This window comes from Lepus europaeus, chromosome 7, assembly GCF_033115175.1.
Source record: "Lepus europaeus isolate LE1 chromosome 7, mLepTim1.pri, whole genome shotgun sequence".
Taxonomy (NCBI): Eukaryota; Metazoa; Chordata; class Mammalia; order Lagomorpha; family Leporidae; genus Lepus; species Lepus europaeus.
In genome coordinates, this window is record NC_084833.1 from 30214295 (window position 1) to 30228620 (window position 14326).

A 14326-nucleotide genomic window follows, 5' to 3' on the forward strand; every position below is an offset into this window, starting at 1 on the left:
GTTTTTCCAATGGAGAAGTAATTACACAATCATTCTATCAGCTCTGAGTGACAGGGCTGTCCATAGTTAATGCCTGCCTTTTATGGCTGCTGTCAAATCCTAAGATAGTGTGGCCCTTTCTAGATTCCCAGGAATGACGTTCTGACCTACACCTAACACAATTTAATTGTCATCAGACATTAATCACAGCCTCCCTCTTCTCTGTGGTAAGCAGTACATTCTACCATTCTCCTGTCAAATCGAAAAGGCTTAAAAATGTGCAGCAACTCTATTTCCTACTCACCGGGCACAATGATGGATAAGAATAAAGGCAGTGTGGTTTTTGCTTAGCTGCTTATTCTAGGGTATGTTAATTAGGACTCAAAAAATACTCAAAATTTAGTTAGAACTGAACCCTTTTGTAGTCATTTTAGTGTTCTCCTTTTTTTAAAGCTAGCAAATTAGACCTAACTGGCTTGTAGAAATGTTTCAAACTACAAGGGTAGTATAGATTTCAAGTAGTTTTTATTTAAACATACTAATTTTTAAAGTAAGGTCTACAAATCACTTAGAACTGTCTTCATCTTTTCTTGCCTAAAAAGAGACTGACACAATCAATTGCTTTGCCAAGCACCCTGCCGTTTTACCCGCCCTATTGGGCACACGGGCACACCTTCGTCACTGCATGTGCGGCAGCGTTTTCAAACCTGCTCTGCAATTCTTCTGCAGCACAAACACAGTACACGAGCTGACGTCGAACCTCTTGTATTTCTTTTATCTTAAGAACAAGACCCTCTGAGAGCTTTACACTGATGATCTTCACATGAATTCTAAAAAGCCTCTGGATTAAAAATAAAATTAACACAAGCAAATCTTAAAATGCAAATGCAGAACAAACTGCTTTGTGGTTAATAGGAAGCAGATCTAAGCTCCATTACTCTGACTAAAGTAATTAAGGAAATTCAGCAATTTCCATATGGTACAGCTTGAGTGTCATGCTCTAGCCCATTTATAAGCCTATAATGCTAGCACACAGAATCAAGAAATGAAGACAGACTAAATGAAGTACTAAATTTCCCATTACTTTCTTAGTGTGGCTCCCTATCCCTCCATTAATTTGTTTCTTCTCTAATAGGGAGAGAGATTGCTCATTTGATCACTTCTCATTCCAACGCAGAACTCATCAAATAAACTGGACCTTTCCAACTGCTGTTCAGATAAAACAATTCTGCCACCTGCAGGCTGAATGCAACAAATGAAATACAGGTCTTCTGAACACCAGCACCAGGGCACAGAACACTAACACAGGAGCTTTCAATAAAGGTAGCTACAGCAGTTTTATTTTTTTAAGGAGTGGTTATTACATGCTTCTTTGTTCAAATAGTTGTTTTGGTGTGGTATCATATTAAAATAGATTGAAAATGCCAACAGATCACAATAGGAAATGAATGCACAACATTCATTAGTGAATTCATTTGTGAAACAGCATTTTGCTAGCAAAACACTATCTATGGCATAATCCAATTTCTACCTGCCCAGTTTGTACACAAAGATTGAAAGGACATACTCCAAAATGATCTCGGTAGTTAGCTCCAGTGATATTATTATACATGCTCCTAATTTCTTTTGTTTCATATAAGCTACATTTTAATAATTTTCTACGAGTTCACTCATTCTCACTTCCTCTCCCCAAAACCTACCTAATACTAAGTTGAAAAAGAGTATTTTTTATTTTTGTCATTTTTAGACAGAAACCAACAAGGACACAGAGAAGAGAAGGAACAAAGGCATAGAATTGTGGAAGAAGAAAAGAAAATGAATGACTAATAATTTGACAAAAGAGATCCTGGAAAACCAAATATTTCTAAGCCAGGGAGGATCTGGCTGAACACCCTGTGAGAAGCAGGTGGATACTTGGATGCTCTCCCTGAGTCACAGGGCTAGATAGCCATCCCATCCTCATTCAACAGAAAGACCGTTTACTCTGGTGAGGGCACAAAGAGGACCCCTACAATGGGGGGTTCAACCGACACGGCTGGGAATACACAAAAATGGCAAAAATAAAGTTAACAGAAATCATCTGATGTGCCTGACATTACAGAAAACGAGGTGGCAAAGCTACTAATAGTTAGCAGAGAAAATTACACAAAAAGTTTAACAGGAAATAATAAAAAGGAAAGTCTTAACAATCAAAATATGTACTATATGACACTCCTCAGTTATATATGAAATTTGTTAAGTGAATATGGATTTAATTAAGAATTATGAAATAATTACACTGGGGAGAGAAAACACAGAAGATGGCACTGACCAGAAGTCATCCACACTGAATGTCCGCAACAGAAACAGGGACTTGGGTAAATGGCAGAAGAAAGTTGAGAAACAAATCTCACTGTTTCTAAGGAAGAAGACTGGGAAGTGGGGAGAAATGAGGTAGATTTGGTTGGTTCTAAGCCTTTGTTAGTGCTACTTGACTACTTAGATTATATAGATATATTACTGTGCTAAATAAAATAATTTTATTAACAATATTTAATATATTCTATTAATTACAAAAAGAAAAAAAGAAACTTAAGGAGAAGCAAGATACCATAGTAATTTAGAGAGCAGGCGCTGGAGCCAAACTGCCTACATTCAAATTACAGATCCACCACTTACAAGTTACATCATTACTCTTGCCTCAGTTTGTTCTTCAGTAAAATGGTGATAAATAGATTTCTGTAAAGAAATTAGGTAGCACATTCCAAGTCATCACAGTAAGGCCTGGCAAAGAGTAAGTCTCAAAAATGCTAGCTATTTATTATTGTAGGCAGCACCGAAATGAAACAGAGGCTAGGCTGTAGAGGCATTCAAACAGCTGGCTAAATGTACACAGACCATGGGATCATTTAATAGAGTAGGAATCCAACTCCTTGAGTAATGAGCGTCACACTCCAAAGTTTCTTTCACTTCCCCAGTCTACACTGAAGTTTCCTTTTTATTCTCTCCTGCACCTAATTAAGCCTTGCATACAGTTTAAGCGTCTTGATCTCTATTGGTCCTTTACATTTTATTTATTCAAATTTTAATTTTTAATGTTTTTAATAGATTTAAGAACATAATGATATTCCTGCCTCCCTCTTGCCCTCCTTCCTGCTCCCTTTCCTGATCTCTATTATAACTGTAAATCACATGGGAGAATCAAACTCTCATTAAAATCACTGGCAAATGTCTTAACGGGAAGTGCTATCACATTATTCACTACCAAAGCTAAAAGCCAAATTAGGCATTCAACAAATGCCTCCTCAGTGCCTATTATCCTAGCCCCAGGCCAGAATCTTGATCTCAAAAGGATTATAATTGAGATGGGCAAGATAAATACTTATGTACCAGAGAGCAGCAGACATAGTGCCAGGAGATCATCAAAGAATTAGAAAAGCCGAGATTTTAGCTTATCATGAAAGAAACAGGGGTCGGCACTGTGGCATAGCAGGTAAAGGTAAAGCTGGGTCCAATCAATGGCAGCACAGACAGAAGCCAGAAGGGAGAGGCAGGGGCAGGGTCTTCATTTCCCCAGCTCCTCCCCAGAGGATTCACTGGCGGTTGGCTGCGACCTTTACTGAAGGGCTCCGGTTCCATCTCAGCACGTCCCTCTTCCTAATCCGGTAACCGCTCCCTTCCACATCTCCACAGGCCTCCGGGCGGCGGTGACAGCACCCAGTTTTAAACAGCCCCGTGCAGCTGCACCATCTCTACATCTGAATTTATAAAAACAGTCCTTTGCTACGCTCTCCTCACTCCTTTAGAAGAGTGGGCTCTTCCTGCCTGGGCTCTTCCAAATATGAGGGTACTTTAGAAGGTTTGCAGAAAATGGAATTCAAAGTTTTGCAGCAAACAAAAATCTGAAATCCATGAATAGTTTTTTCATAACACACATTTTCCATAACCTTTTTGAAGACCCCTCATAAATTAAAAGATCTGGAAGGGTAGCTCTTACAAAAGTAGAGACATTTCAAACTGTAAGTAAAGTCACTCCATTTGAAGGTTCAGTAAAAGCAAAAGAGAGAGATGCACAGATGTTCAAGGAAAGGTGAATGGTCTGATGAGCCTAAACGTGCAAATAAATTTAACCCACATCCATAGCTGAATCAAGATTTCCAAACCACTGGCTTTTGTGGTTTCTTTTGTAAATGTGTCCACTAGTCATTTACCTCGAGATGAAATCCCTTCATTAAGACACATCTTTCTTGTTTTCAGAATTCTCAAATATCCTTGCAAAGCAGTTCCACTGTTTTCTGCATCACAATCTGCAGACTGGGTGGTATTCATGAGTAAATCATAGCAGTATTATCTGTGTCCCTTGGAATCAACCCACAAAATCTTGCTTAAACGCACTTTTCTGTGGAAGTGGTATAGCTTTTTTATCTCTTCATAGACTTCTGCCCTTCTAAAAAATAGAACTAGTAGATTTCCGAGCAAACACTCAGAATGATACTGTTGCCAACCCCAGTTCTTCCCTAGGCATGTTCTATGTAAGAGCAGAAAGTTCTTCATTTAAACAATTGCAGAGGTGTAACAAGTAAATACTAGCTACAGTCAATGTATTATCTACAAAAAACAAGATACACAAATAAACCCTAAAACATATACTCTATTTTGTTTAGTGAACCTGTTGATTGTGTCATACACTTACATTTAATATAACATAGCACATTTTTAAAAATGATTTATTTAGGAGACACACCAAGATGGCAGAATAGGGAGGAAGCTTACTGCTCTAGTCTAGGGAAAGGTAGTTAAAAGAAAATTATGTGGAAAGGGTCCAATCTCAGAGAAGAGTTAAGGAGAAAATGGCAGAGGAAATGCCACGCAAATCAGATGACACTGTGGACTTATGTGAAGGGTGTAGACCCACACAACTCGGGACCCCAGCACCTGAGAACCTCTGTACCAGCTTCGGAGAGTGAGGTAAGACCAGACTGCAGCATCCCAAGCCACTGGCGATAAAGCTGAGGGAAAAGTCTGGCTTGGAGCCCTATTAGGGGACAGCGTACTGGCCAACCTAGAAGAAAAAAGGGAGGGGGGTGCATGTTTCTCTCTCTCCGACTACCTGGCACTAGCATTCTGTAACCAGCCAAGAAAGAGTGAGTGCCATTTTGGACATATGTAACAGCTGTGCCAGCTAGTATCTGTGCGCCAAGAACCAGCCGAAAGGAGATGCCTGAGTCTGGCTGGGAGAATTAACAAGGGCCTGGGTGCTCGTGACTGTGGGAGCCTTGTGTTTTGGGACTGTGAAAATACTGTGGCTGCAAGGGAGGGAATGGCTGGGTCTTTGGGTAGTCTCTGTAGGTGGCTCCACACTCTCAGGGCTCCCTGATTCCCTGGTGAGGGTTATTGCTGCAGGATCTGTGCTCACACCAAGGACTCCATGGATCATTTGTATGGTTCTTGTGGCAGTGAGGATGAATATTGTATCCACTGGGATATAATGCCCAGGCATTGGTCTCTTTGAAGGAGAGGAGGTAAGCATGAGATTACATCAACAGAACTGATTAAACCTCTTCTCTGATTAAAAAAAAAAAAAAAAAAAAAAAAAAAAAGTGTACCACATCCATCAGCTTGGGTATCACCTTGGACACTCCCCTCACCCTGCAGCACTGAACAAAGTTCCCTGGTCATACCCAGCACATGCTTCTGGGTATTCACTGAAAGAGCAGACACTCCCCTAAGCCAAAGAGGCAAAATCTGAAGATAGAAGCCATACAGGGGGGAAAAAAAACTAACAAATATTTCCATAAATGCCTAAAAATAAACACAGCAATTCAAGAAACAAGAATAAGAAAAACAACATGATGCCCCCAAAGCAACATAACTACACTTCTATTCTAGAATGTGAAGATGAAGAGATTGAAGAAATGCTGAAACAGAATTCAAAAGGTTGATTTTAGGATTACTTAGAAGTAATCAGAAGCAAACCCACAAACCAAAGAAATCCATACATGACATGAATGAAAATTTTTCCAGTGAAATCGAGATTTTAAAGAGAAATCAAAATGACACACCGGAATCGAAGAATTCAATAGAGCAAATAAAAAATGCGGTGGAAAGCCTTAACAACAGACTTGGTAAGGCAGAAGAAAGAATATCCAAGTTAGAAGACAAATCTCTGAAAATTTTGCAGTCAGACCAAAACAAAGAAGAAATTAGAAACTAAAAAACAGTATTGGAGAATTATGGGATACTATCAAATGACCTAACATATGGGTCTTTAAGGAGTTCCTGAGTTGTGCAAAGAGAATGGAGAAGGCCTGTTTAGTGAAATAATTGGAGAAAACTTCCCTAATTTGGAGAAATGGATATCCAAGTACAGGAAGCATATAGAATTCCTAATAAACATGACCAAAAAAGATCTTCACCATGACACACTGTTGTCAAATTCTCCTCAGTAAAACACAAAGAAAAGATTCTAAAACATGCATGAGAGAAACGTCAGATCACTTTCAGAGAATCTCCAATTAGACTCACAGCTGCCTTCTCATCAGAAACCTTACAAGCTGCGAGAGAAAGGCAATAAATAGTCCAAGTCTTAAGAGGAAAAAAACTGTCAACCCAGAATACTGTACCCTGTGAAGCTCTCATTTTTTCAATGAAGATGAAATAAAGACCTTCCACAACAAACAGAAATTGAAAGAATTTGTCACCACTTGTCCAGTGTTACAAAAGATGCTTAAGGATGTGCTACACACAGAAACATGATCATCACCATGAAAGAAGATGAAGGCAGAAAATCTCCCAGTAAAAGTACAAAGGAAATCCAAAGTAAACAACAGGAACATTTATGGAGCAATGGCAGGGAAATCAAACTTATTCTGCGTTTTCTTCTGTTGTTCCTTAGATTTCAGAATATCCTGCTACTGGGAATCTAGGCACATATTAAGGCATCTGTTTTTGAGTATTTTGAAAAAGAAGACATTGATTATATTGGACCATTTTTTCCCCCTTCTCTTATTACATATCACTTGAGTGGTTACAGTGTTAAGTCTTAATTCTTATGTTTTTGGGCAGAAGAATGTATCAGTTATTTTAAATGAACTTTTCCGTCTTTAAAGCTCAGTCCGTGTGTTTTTGTCACAAAATACTTGGGTATTACTTGAATATTTGAAAACCGAAATTAATAAGAAACATTATGTAATGAATTAGGTTCTCATTTTTGGATAAAACTAGAAATGAAATAAAGATTTGAACTATTTAAAGGGAGAAAATAATGTTAGTGCTTATAAGCACTGTGAACACTTTTGTAAGATTTTTCTCCTGAAATCCCACTCCTCTTTTCTGTGTTTCATGCCTTTACTATTATCGATGTTGTGAAACAGCAGGGTTAAAGTGTCATCATGTCTGCTGTCATTACAACAGTTAGGAAAAACATGGTCTCAAAAATACTCTTAGTGTCATTTTTTTCTTTTAGTTAATATTTTACCCACTAATGGTATTTTAGATACCTTTAATTATTTTAGTAAGGTGTCTATAAAAACTAGCTTATTGAAGCTATAGATGATCCATTAGTTAAATTTCAAAATTTTTAATAAAGGAACTTTCAGAGGTAGGTTGAGACCCAATGGTATCCATTAAACTAACTAGTGTGAGTTGGAAAGGAACCCAGAAGCAGTGGAGGACATGTGAGGGCATTTGCTTGCCATGGTTGTGGTTGTGGTCTGCTGTATTTAAATACAGAGAGTGACACCCTGGCATTTCTGTTGCCCAGTAATCTGGAGTAGTGTCCTGCATTTATCTGTACTAAAATAACTATAAATTAATGGAATCTACAAAGAAGAAACTTTATGACTGTACTGTATTTGGGAGCTTTTGTAAAGCCAGGTAAAATTTCCATGATACAAAGTATCTGGATATTAAAATTTATTATTAAAAGGAGTAAGACACAGCATTACTCCATGAGCTTAAATGATAACTTGCTTACGGAATTTCAGAAGAAAAAATATGAAATGAGTAACTGTTACTGCATTAGTTATAATGTTAAGTTGGCAAGTTGTAGCATAAAGCTTAAATCTTGAGTTTCTCAAATGTGAACCATAGTCGTCTAATGTTACTTTGCATATACTCTAAGTGCTACAAACAGTCTCAGCACTGAACAGGTATTGACACCTCTCAAATGAATGCAACCTTTCACGCAGGTGTTCTGATACGCCTCAGAAAGTATCTGAGTGTCTGTAAATTTGTTATTCTGTCTGGTAATGAAAATACTTCCTGTTCTTTTGTTGTTGTTGTTCTACATTTTCATGTCTAAATTTGAATTTTTACTACTGTTAATTTAAGTACAATTTGTTCAATGGTTAAAATGGAGTTGTCAGTGAAGAAACAAAATCAGCCTCATTCATGAAACTACTTAAGTAAAAACTACAATTTGTGTCCTATGTTAAAAAAAAAATTATTTCACTTACTCAAAAGGCAGAGTGTCAGAGACAGAGGGAGAGACAGAAGACAGATCTTCCATCGATTAGTTCATTTCCCCAATGACCACAACATCTGGGGCTAGGCCAGACCAAAGCCAGGAGGCCAGGAAATCCATCTAGGTTTTCCACGTGGGTGGCAAAGGCCCATGTTATTTAGGACATCTTCCACAGCTTTCTCCACTGCATTAACAGGGAGCTGGACCAGAAGCAGAGAAGGTGGGACTTGAACAGGTGCTCTGATAGGAGATGCTAGCATCACAAGCAGCGGCTTAACCAGCTCCACCACAATGCCAGACCATAGGGCACATTTGAAAGGACGCTGCCTGGAACTTCTACATGGGAGGATGGCTGTAAAATGTCTCCCCTGAGTGGAATCAAACACTTGGGAGGTTTCAGCTTGCTAGACTGCCCTTGTGGTATGGTATTAAACCATATTAAAATTCTACTTGAATCTCAATTTCTTTTGAAATCTTGGAACAAAGACATAAAGAAATTACTACTCCATTCACAGCCTAGCAAAAGAATAAATACATACATGGTCCAACTCCCTTCTTGCTGACTGAGGCCCACTTGTGTGCAGCTGCAGATTTTTCTTCTGGGCATGTGGTCAAGGTTAGTGACACCATCACCGTGCCCCTGGATCAGTTAAAGTCAATCTATTTGTCATAATAGTAAAGTCAAGCCAGTCACAGGCTTAGGAAAAGGTGCACGAACTGAGTGAATTTGGGTCAACACAACGTAAAAGCATTCTGTTATGGTAACCCAAGATGTTTCCTCACTTGGGCAAAAGAGACATCTGAGAGGACATCCACTGGACATCATCATGTGCCTCGTTCCAAAGTAATCACTCACTAACCTACTGAGCTTGTGCAAACTGCTAACCCTCTCTTAGTCTTTATTTCCTATCTTGTATAACATGATTAGCCCCTGCAGGGTTCCAGTGATGACAAAGGCAATGTACTCTTGTGCTAACGAAAACTAACAATAAAACCTGGCAAAGAGTGAGTGTTCAGTATCTGATGACTACTATCGTCCCACTTTCACACTTAATGAAATGCTTTAAAGCAAAGCAAACACATACAAAGTGCTTCCAAATAATACAAATTTCCTTAGTGTCTATCCACTAATATCTCTTTTTTTTAAAATTTTTTTATATTTTGACAGACAGAGTGGACAGTGAGAGAGAGAGAGAGAGACAGAGAGAAAGGTCTTCCTTTACCGTTGGTTCACCCCTGAATGGCTGCTGCGGGCAGTGCACCGCACTGATCCGAAGGCAGGAGCCAGGTGCTTCTCCTGGTCTCCCATGCGGGTGCAGGGCCCAAGGACTTGGGCCATCCTCCTCTGCACTCCCAGGCCACAGCAGAGAGCTGGCCTGGAAGAGGGGCAACCAGGACAGAATCAGGTGCCCCGACCCGGACTAGAACCCGGTGTGCCGGCACCGCAGGCGAAGGATTAGCCTATTGAGCTGCAGCGCCGGCCCACTAAGATCTTTTTTAACCCCTTCCTCTTTTCCTTGAATGGTCATACATCTTACCTGATGAGTAGCCTAGATCTGCTTTGCTTAGGTGATGATATATTTTACTTAGTAATTACTTAATCTGGAAATAATTAAAGAATTTCCATAGGGCCAGTGTGTGGCACAGTAGATTAAGTGGCCAGTTGCAATGTCAGTAACCCATATCAGAACATCTGTTCAAGTCTGGGCTGCTCCACTTCTGATCCAGCTTCCTGCTAATGCACCTAGAAAAGCAGTGAAGACTGACCAAATACATAGGTGCCTGCCACCTACATGGGAGATCTCGATAGTTTTGGGCTTCTGGCTGTGGCCTGGCCCATCCCTGGCAGTTTCGGAAAAGTTTGGAAAGTGAATCAGCAAATACAAGATCTCTTTCTCTCTGTGTGTCTCCCCCATCTCTGTCACTATGCCTTTCAAAAAAATAAGTCTTTTTAAAAAAGGATTACTGGGGCTAGTGCTGTGGTGTAACAAGTAAATCCACTGCCTACAGTGCTGGCATCCCATACGGGGGCTGGTTCAAGTCCTGGCTGCTCCACTTCCAATCCAGCTCTCTGTTATGGCGTGGGAAGGCAGTGGAAGATGGTCCAAGTCCTTGGACCCCTGCATCCACATGGGAGACCCGGAAGAAGCTCCTAGTTCTTGGCTTTGGATCGGCCCAGCTCCAGTCATTGCAGCCATTTAGGGAGTCAACCAGCGGACGGCAGACCTCTCTCTTTCTCTCTCTCTGCCTCTGACCCTCTGTAACTCTGCTTTTCAGATAAAATAAATAATTAATTAATTAAAAAAGGATTACTACACTACTGTCCTAATTTGATCATAGCAACAGACATGTCAATCATGGGTTCCCAACTCATACTTTTTTTTAAGATTTTTATTTATTTATTTGAGAGACAAAGTTACAGAGAGAAGGAGAGACAGAAAGAAAGGTCTTCTATCCACTAGAACACTCCCAAGATGGCCACAATGCACTGATCTGAAGCCAGGAGCTTCTTCCGGGTTCACTCCCCAAATGGTCGCAACAGCCAGAGCTGCGCTGATCCAAAGCCAGGAGCCAGGAGCCAGGTGCTTCCTCCTGGTCTCCCATGTGGGTGCAGGGCCCAGGCATTTGGGCCATCCTCCACTGCCCTCCCGGGCCACAGCAGAGAGCTGGACTGGAAGAGGAGCAACCAGGACTAGAACTGGTGCCCATGTGGGATGCTGGCACCACAGGCGGAGGATTAACCCAGTGCGCCATGGCACTGGCCCCCGTACAACTTCCTAGATGTATTCATTTAACATCAGTAACAAACAGTATGACTGCATTCTATGAACCTCATTTACTTTTCTGTGCATGTTATTTTCAATTCAACATATTATTACTTGGAGAGAATTTAAAATCAGTAATAACTAATATCTTAATATTTAATAATACCTTAATAACTTTCCAAAGCATGCCACCTACTCTGAAATGACAGCAATATAAATTCTTCAAAGTTAACTACTTAGGATAGGTTGAAAAACTGTTTACAAATGCTATGCCAGCTACATAAACAGCACATCTGGCCAAGGACTTCTCCTCTTCCCCCAGAAAGCCTTCACATACACTGCCTTCTTTGTCAACCTAAACTTACCCTTCAGAGTTCCCTGCACACTGCTGGAATCACATCTTTACTGTTATCTCCTCCAGCAGACTCTAAATACCTTAAGGATAGGGCCTACAAAGGATCTAGGGTTGTATGCCCTGAAGCCAAATATGACTAGACCGGCCCTGTGGCAGAATCCTGAAAACCAGTCCTGTTATGTATGTCAACCACTTTCCAAGTAGGCTATCATATGCCTGCCGCTTAGTGGATACTAAATAACACCAGCCAAGTGGTGAGTAACAGTCTCTGCCTTCTCAATTAACATTTTAGTTCAACAAATGTAACAGATTAGGGATTTGTCAGGCAAAAACACAAATACCTACACTCTCAGCTCACTGATATCACAGCTATGTGGCTTTGGGAGACTCTGAACCTTAGTATTTCTCTCCAATTAAACGCGGATGATGCCAAATTTACTAGGTTGTTATGAGAAGTGAATAAAAAGTTCTGGGAAGTGGTAAGCACATGGCGCATGTCACAGCTCACAGAAATGCTGCCAACAAGCACCTTTTAATGAAGCCAATATTCCAAGAATACTTCTGACAGATTCCTGGAGAGGAAACAGTTCAATAAATATACTTAATTCTCACCATCTACAGTAATGCAAATAATTTCTTAGCTTTAGTGCCCTCTACCGGAGATCCACATCCTAGTACTCAAGACCTATGACTATGTTGTTCCATGGCAAGAGGGAATCAGGACTGACAATGATTATTAAGGTGTTAATGAACTGCCCTCGAGATGGGGAGAAATCTGGATCCTTCAGGTGGGCCACTGGAATCACACAGGCCTCTGTAAGTGGAAGAAAGAAGGTAGGAGGGAGTGTCATGAGATGTGATGTGCAAAGACTGGTCCAGCCTTGGCTGACTCTAAGATGGAGAAGAGCCAAGGAATGTGAGACGCCTTTAGAAGCTGGAAAAGGCAAAGAAACAGATTCTCCCTTCCAGCCTCCAGAAAAGAATGAAGCCCCTGTCAGCGCTGTGATTTTAGCCAAGGAAATCCACTTGGACTTCTGAACTCCAGAACTGTAGGATAATGAATGTGTGTTGATTTAAGCCACTGACTTCTGACAGCAGCACTAAGAAACTAGCTCAGCTTATCTTGGGATGTGGTCCTGGTGATGTTCAAACAGACAAGTTGTTCACAGTGTTTGTCCAGGGGGAGGGGATGAGGACTGGGGAAAATGTCACAGCCCCTCAAATAAAGGCTGAGCGAGTGAGTTTCTCAGGGCAGAAGTCATCAGAGTAGGTCTAAGAAAAACCTCTGAAACCTTATGACATTTTTGTGTGGAACCTCATAGGCCCTTTCTGTGTACTGAGAATCTAGAGCATTCAAAAATTCTCCGAAGGATCTTTAATGGGTAAAATTATGAACATTCTTCCTGGACTATTCCCATTACTAATTTCCATTATGACTATTTGCTAAGGTAGTGAGCCCCAAGGTATACGCTATCAAAATTCACCTAAGGTTGGTTGTAAAATGCAGATCCCTGCACTCCATCTGAGACAACCTCTGGGAGCTACAGAAAAGTTCAATTTTTAACAAACTGGGAGATGGAGAAGAGAGAATTCTACACACACACACTGCTGAAGAACCATTGCTCCAAGGAGTATTTTATGAAAATTAGCCTGAAGAAACTGAAATAAAATATTTCCATCCCCCAATCTTTAGCAACTGCAAAGCACTCATCTTACCCATGGGGCTTTGCAAAGCTCTTTTTCCCAGCCACAAGAAGCTCACAATGTGCACCCAATGTCCATTCTAATTTTTTAAATTAAAATTCATTCTGTGGAGTGCCAGGAATGATGACTGGCGGGTAAAAATGTTAGTCCCATTCTCCGCCCCACGCTTACCCTCTACCCCTGACCCCGTGCATGGAAGAATTATGCCGGGCAAGCCTTTTTACACAGTGCACGGTTAAATACTAGAACTGTATGTCAATTATTGCCAATCAACATCACTACCAAATGGCGATTATCTATAGCAAATTTAGCCCCTGCCAAGTTCCACCCTTTCGAGCTAATGTTCTGCTTGAAATATTTTCTTGAACTTATGTCTGTAACGCCTCATGTACAAATTATGATTTTTACGGGTCATCGCGTGGGGAGACCCGAGTGGCCTCGAAGAGCTAACATCTCCCAAATCAGACGAGCCTAGCGAATGAATAACGGCCAGCCATGGCTGTGAATCTCAACCCTGGACAGCTTCTCCCGTGCTGAGATGCCTGACCACACAGAGAGGTCTCACAAATAACCCAAATTCCAAGGCAAGGTCGAATCAGGGGACAGAGTCAAAATCTCCAGCTCCCAAGAAAGCCCTTTGCGGCATACATCAGGCCAAGTCAGCGGACCCACCCACGAGAAAAGGGGAAAGCAAGAAGGGAGCCGGGCACCTCCACACCCAGACACAAGACCTCTGTCCATCACGTCCCTGACCCCGGGCCCACTGCTCTGCTACACAAACTGAGGGCACCCCTGCACTCACCCCGCAGCCACTGCGTGCTGTGCAGCCATCTCCAACTAGCCCCGCGGCCGACAGAGCACCTAGCAGCCCCCTTAACCAGACCCAAGCTTCGCTGGCCACCGAAGCCCAGAAGGTATCGCAGCAGCGCCGGGTCACAGCCCAGCCTCCAGGAGGCCGCCATCTTTCCCGGCCTTCTCCCGGGCTGCCCACAGCACCGCCTGATCCCCCAGTCCCAAGGCCCTCCCTGGCCCCACCTTCCACCTGGCAGGCCACGCCCCCAGGACGACAGCCGGACCTAT

The 14326-nt window shown here is 41.4% G+C and overlaps 1 protein-coding gene across 1 annotated transcript in view; it reads right to left on the reverse strand.

The window, feature by feature from the left end:
* PDHX (pyruvate dehydrogenase complex component X) overlaps window positions 1-14251 on the reverse strand; it is a 92606-nt gene extending 78355 nt beyond the window's left edge. Inside the window, exon 1 of the mRNA XM_062196313.1 lies at window positions 14049-14251. Within this exon, the coding sequence (XP_062052297.1) occupies window positions 14049-14208 (160 nt within the window). The 5' untranslated portion in view covers window positions 14209-14251. The remainder of the gene's footprint in view (window positions 1-14048) is intronic.
* Window positions 14252-14326: the final 75 nt, after the last annotated feature.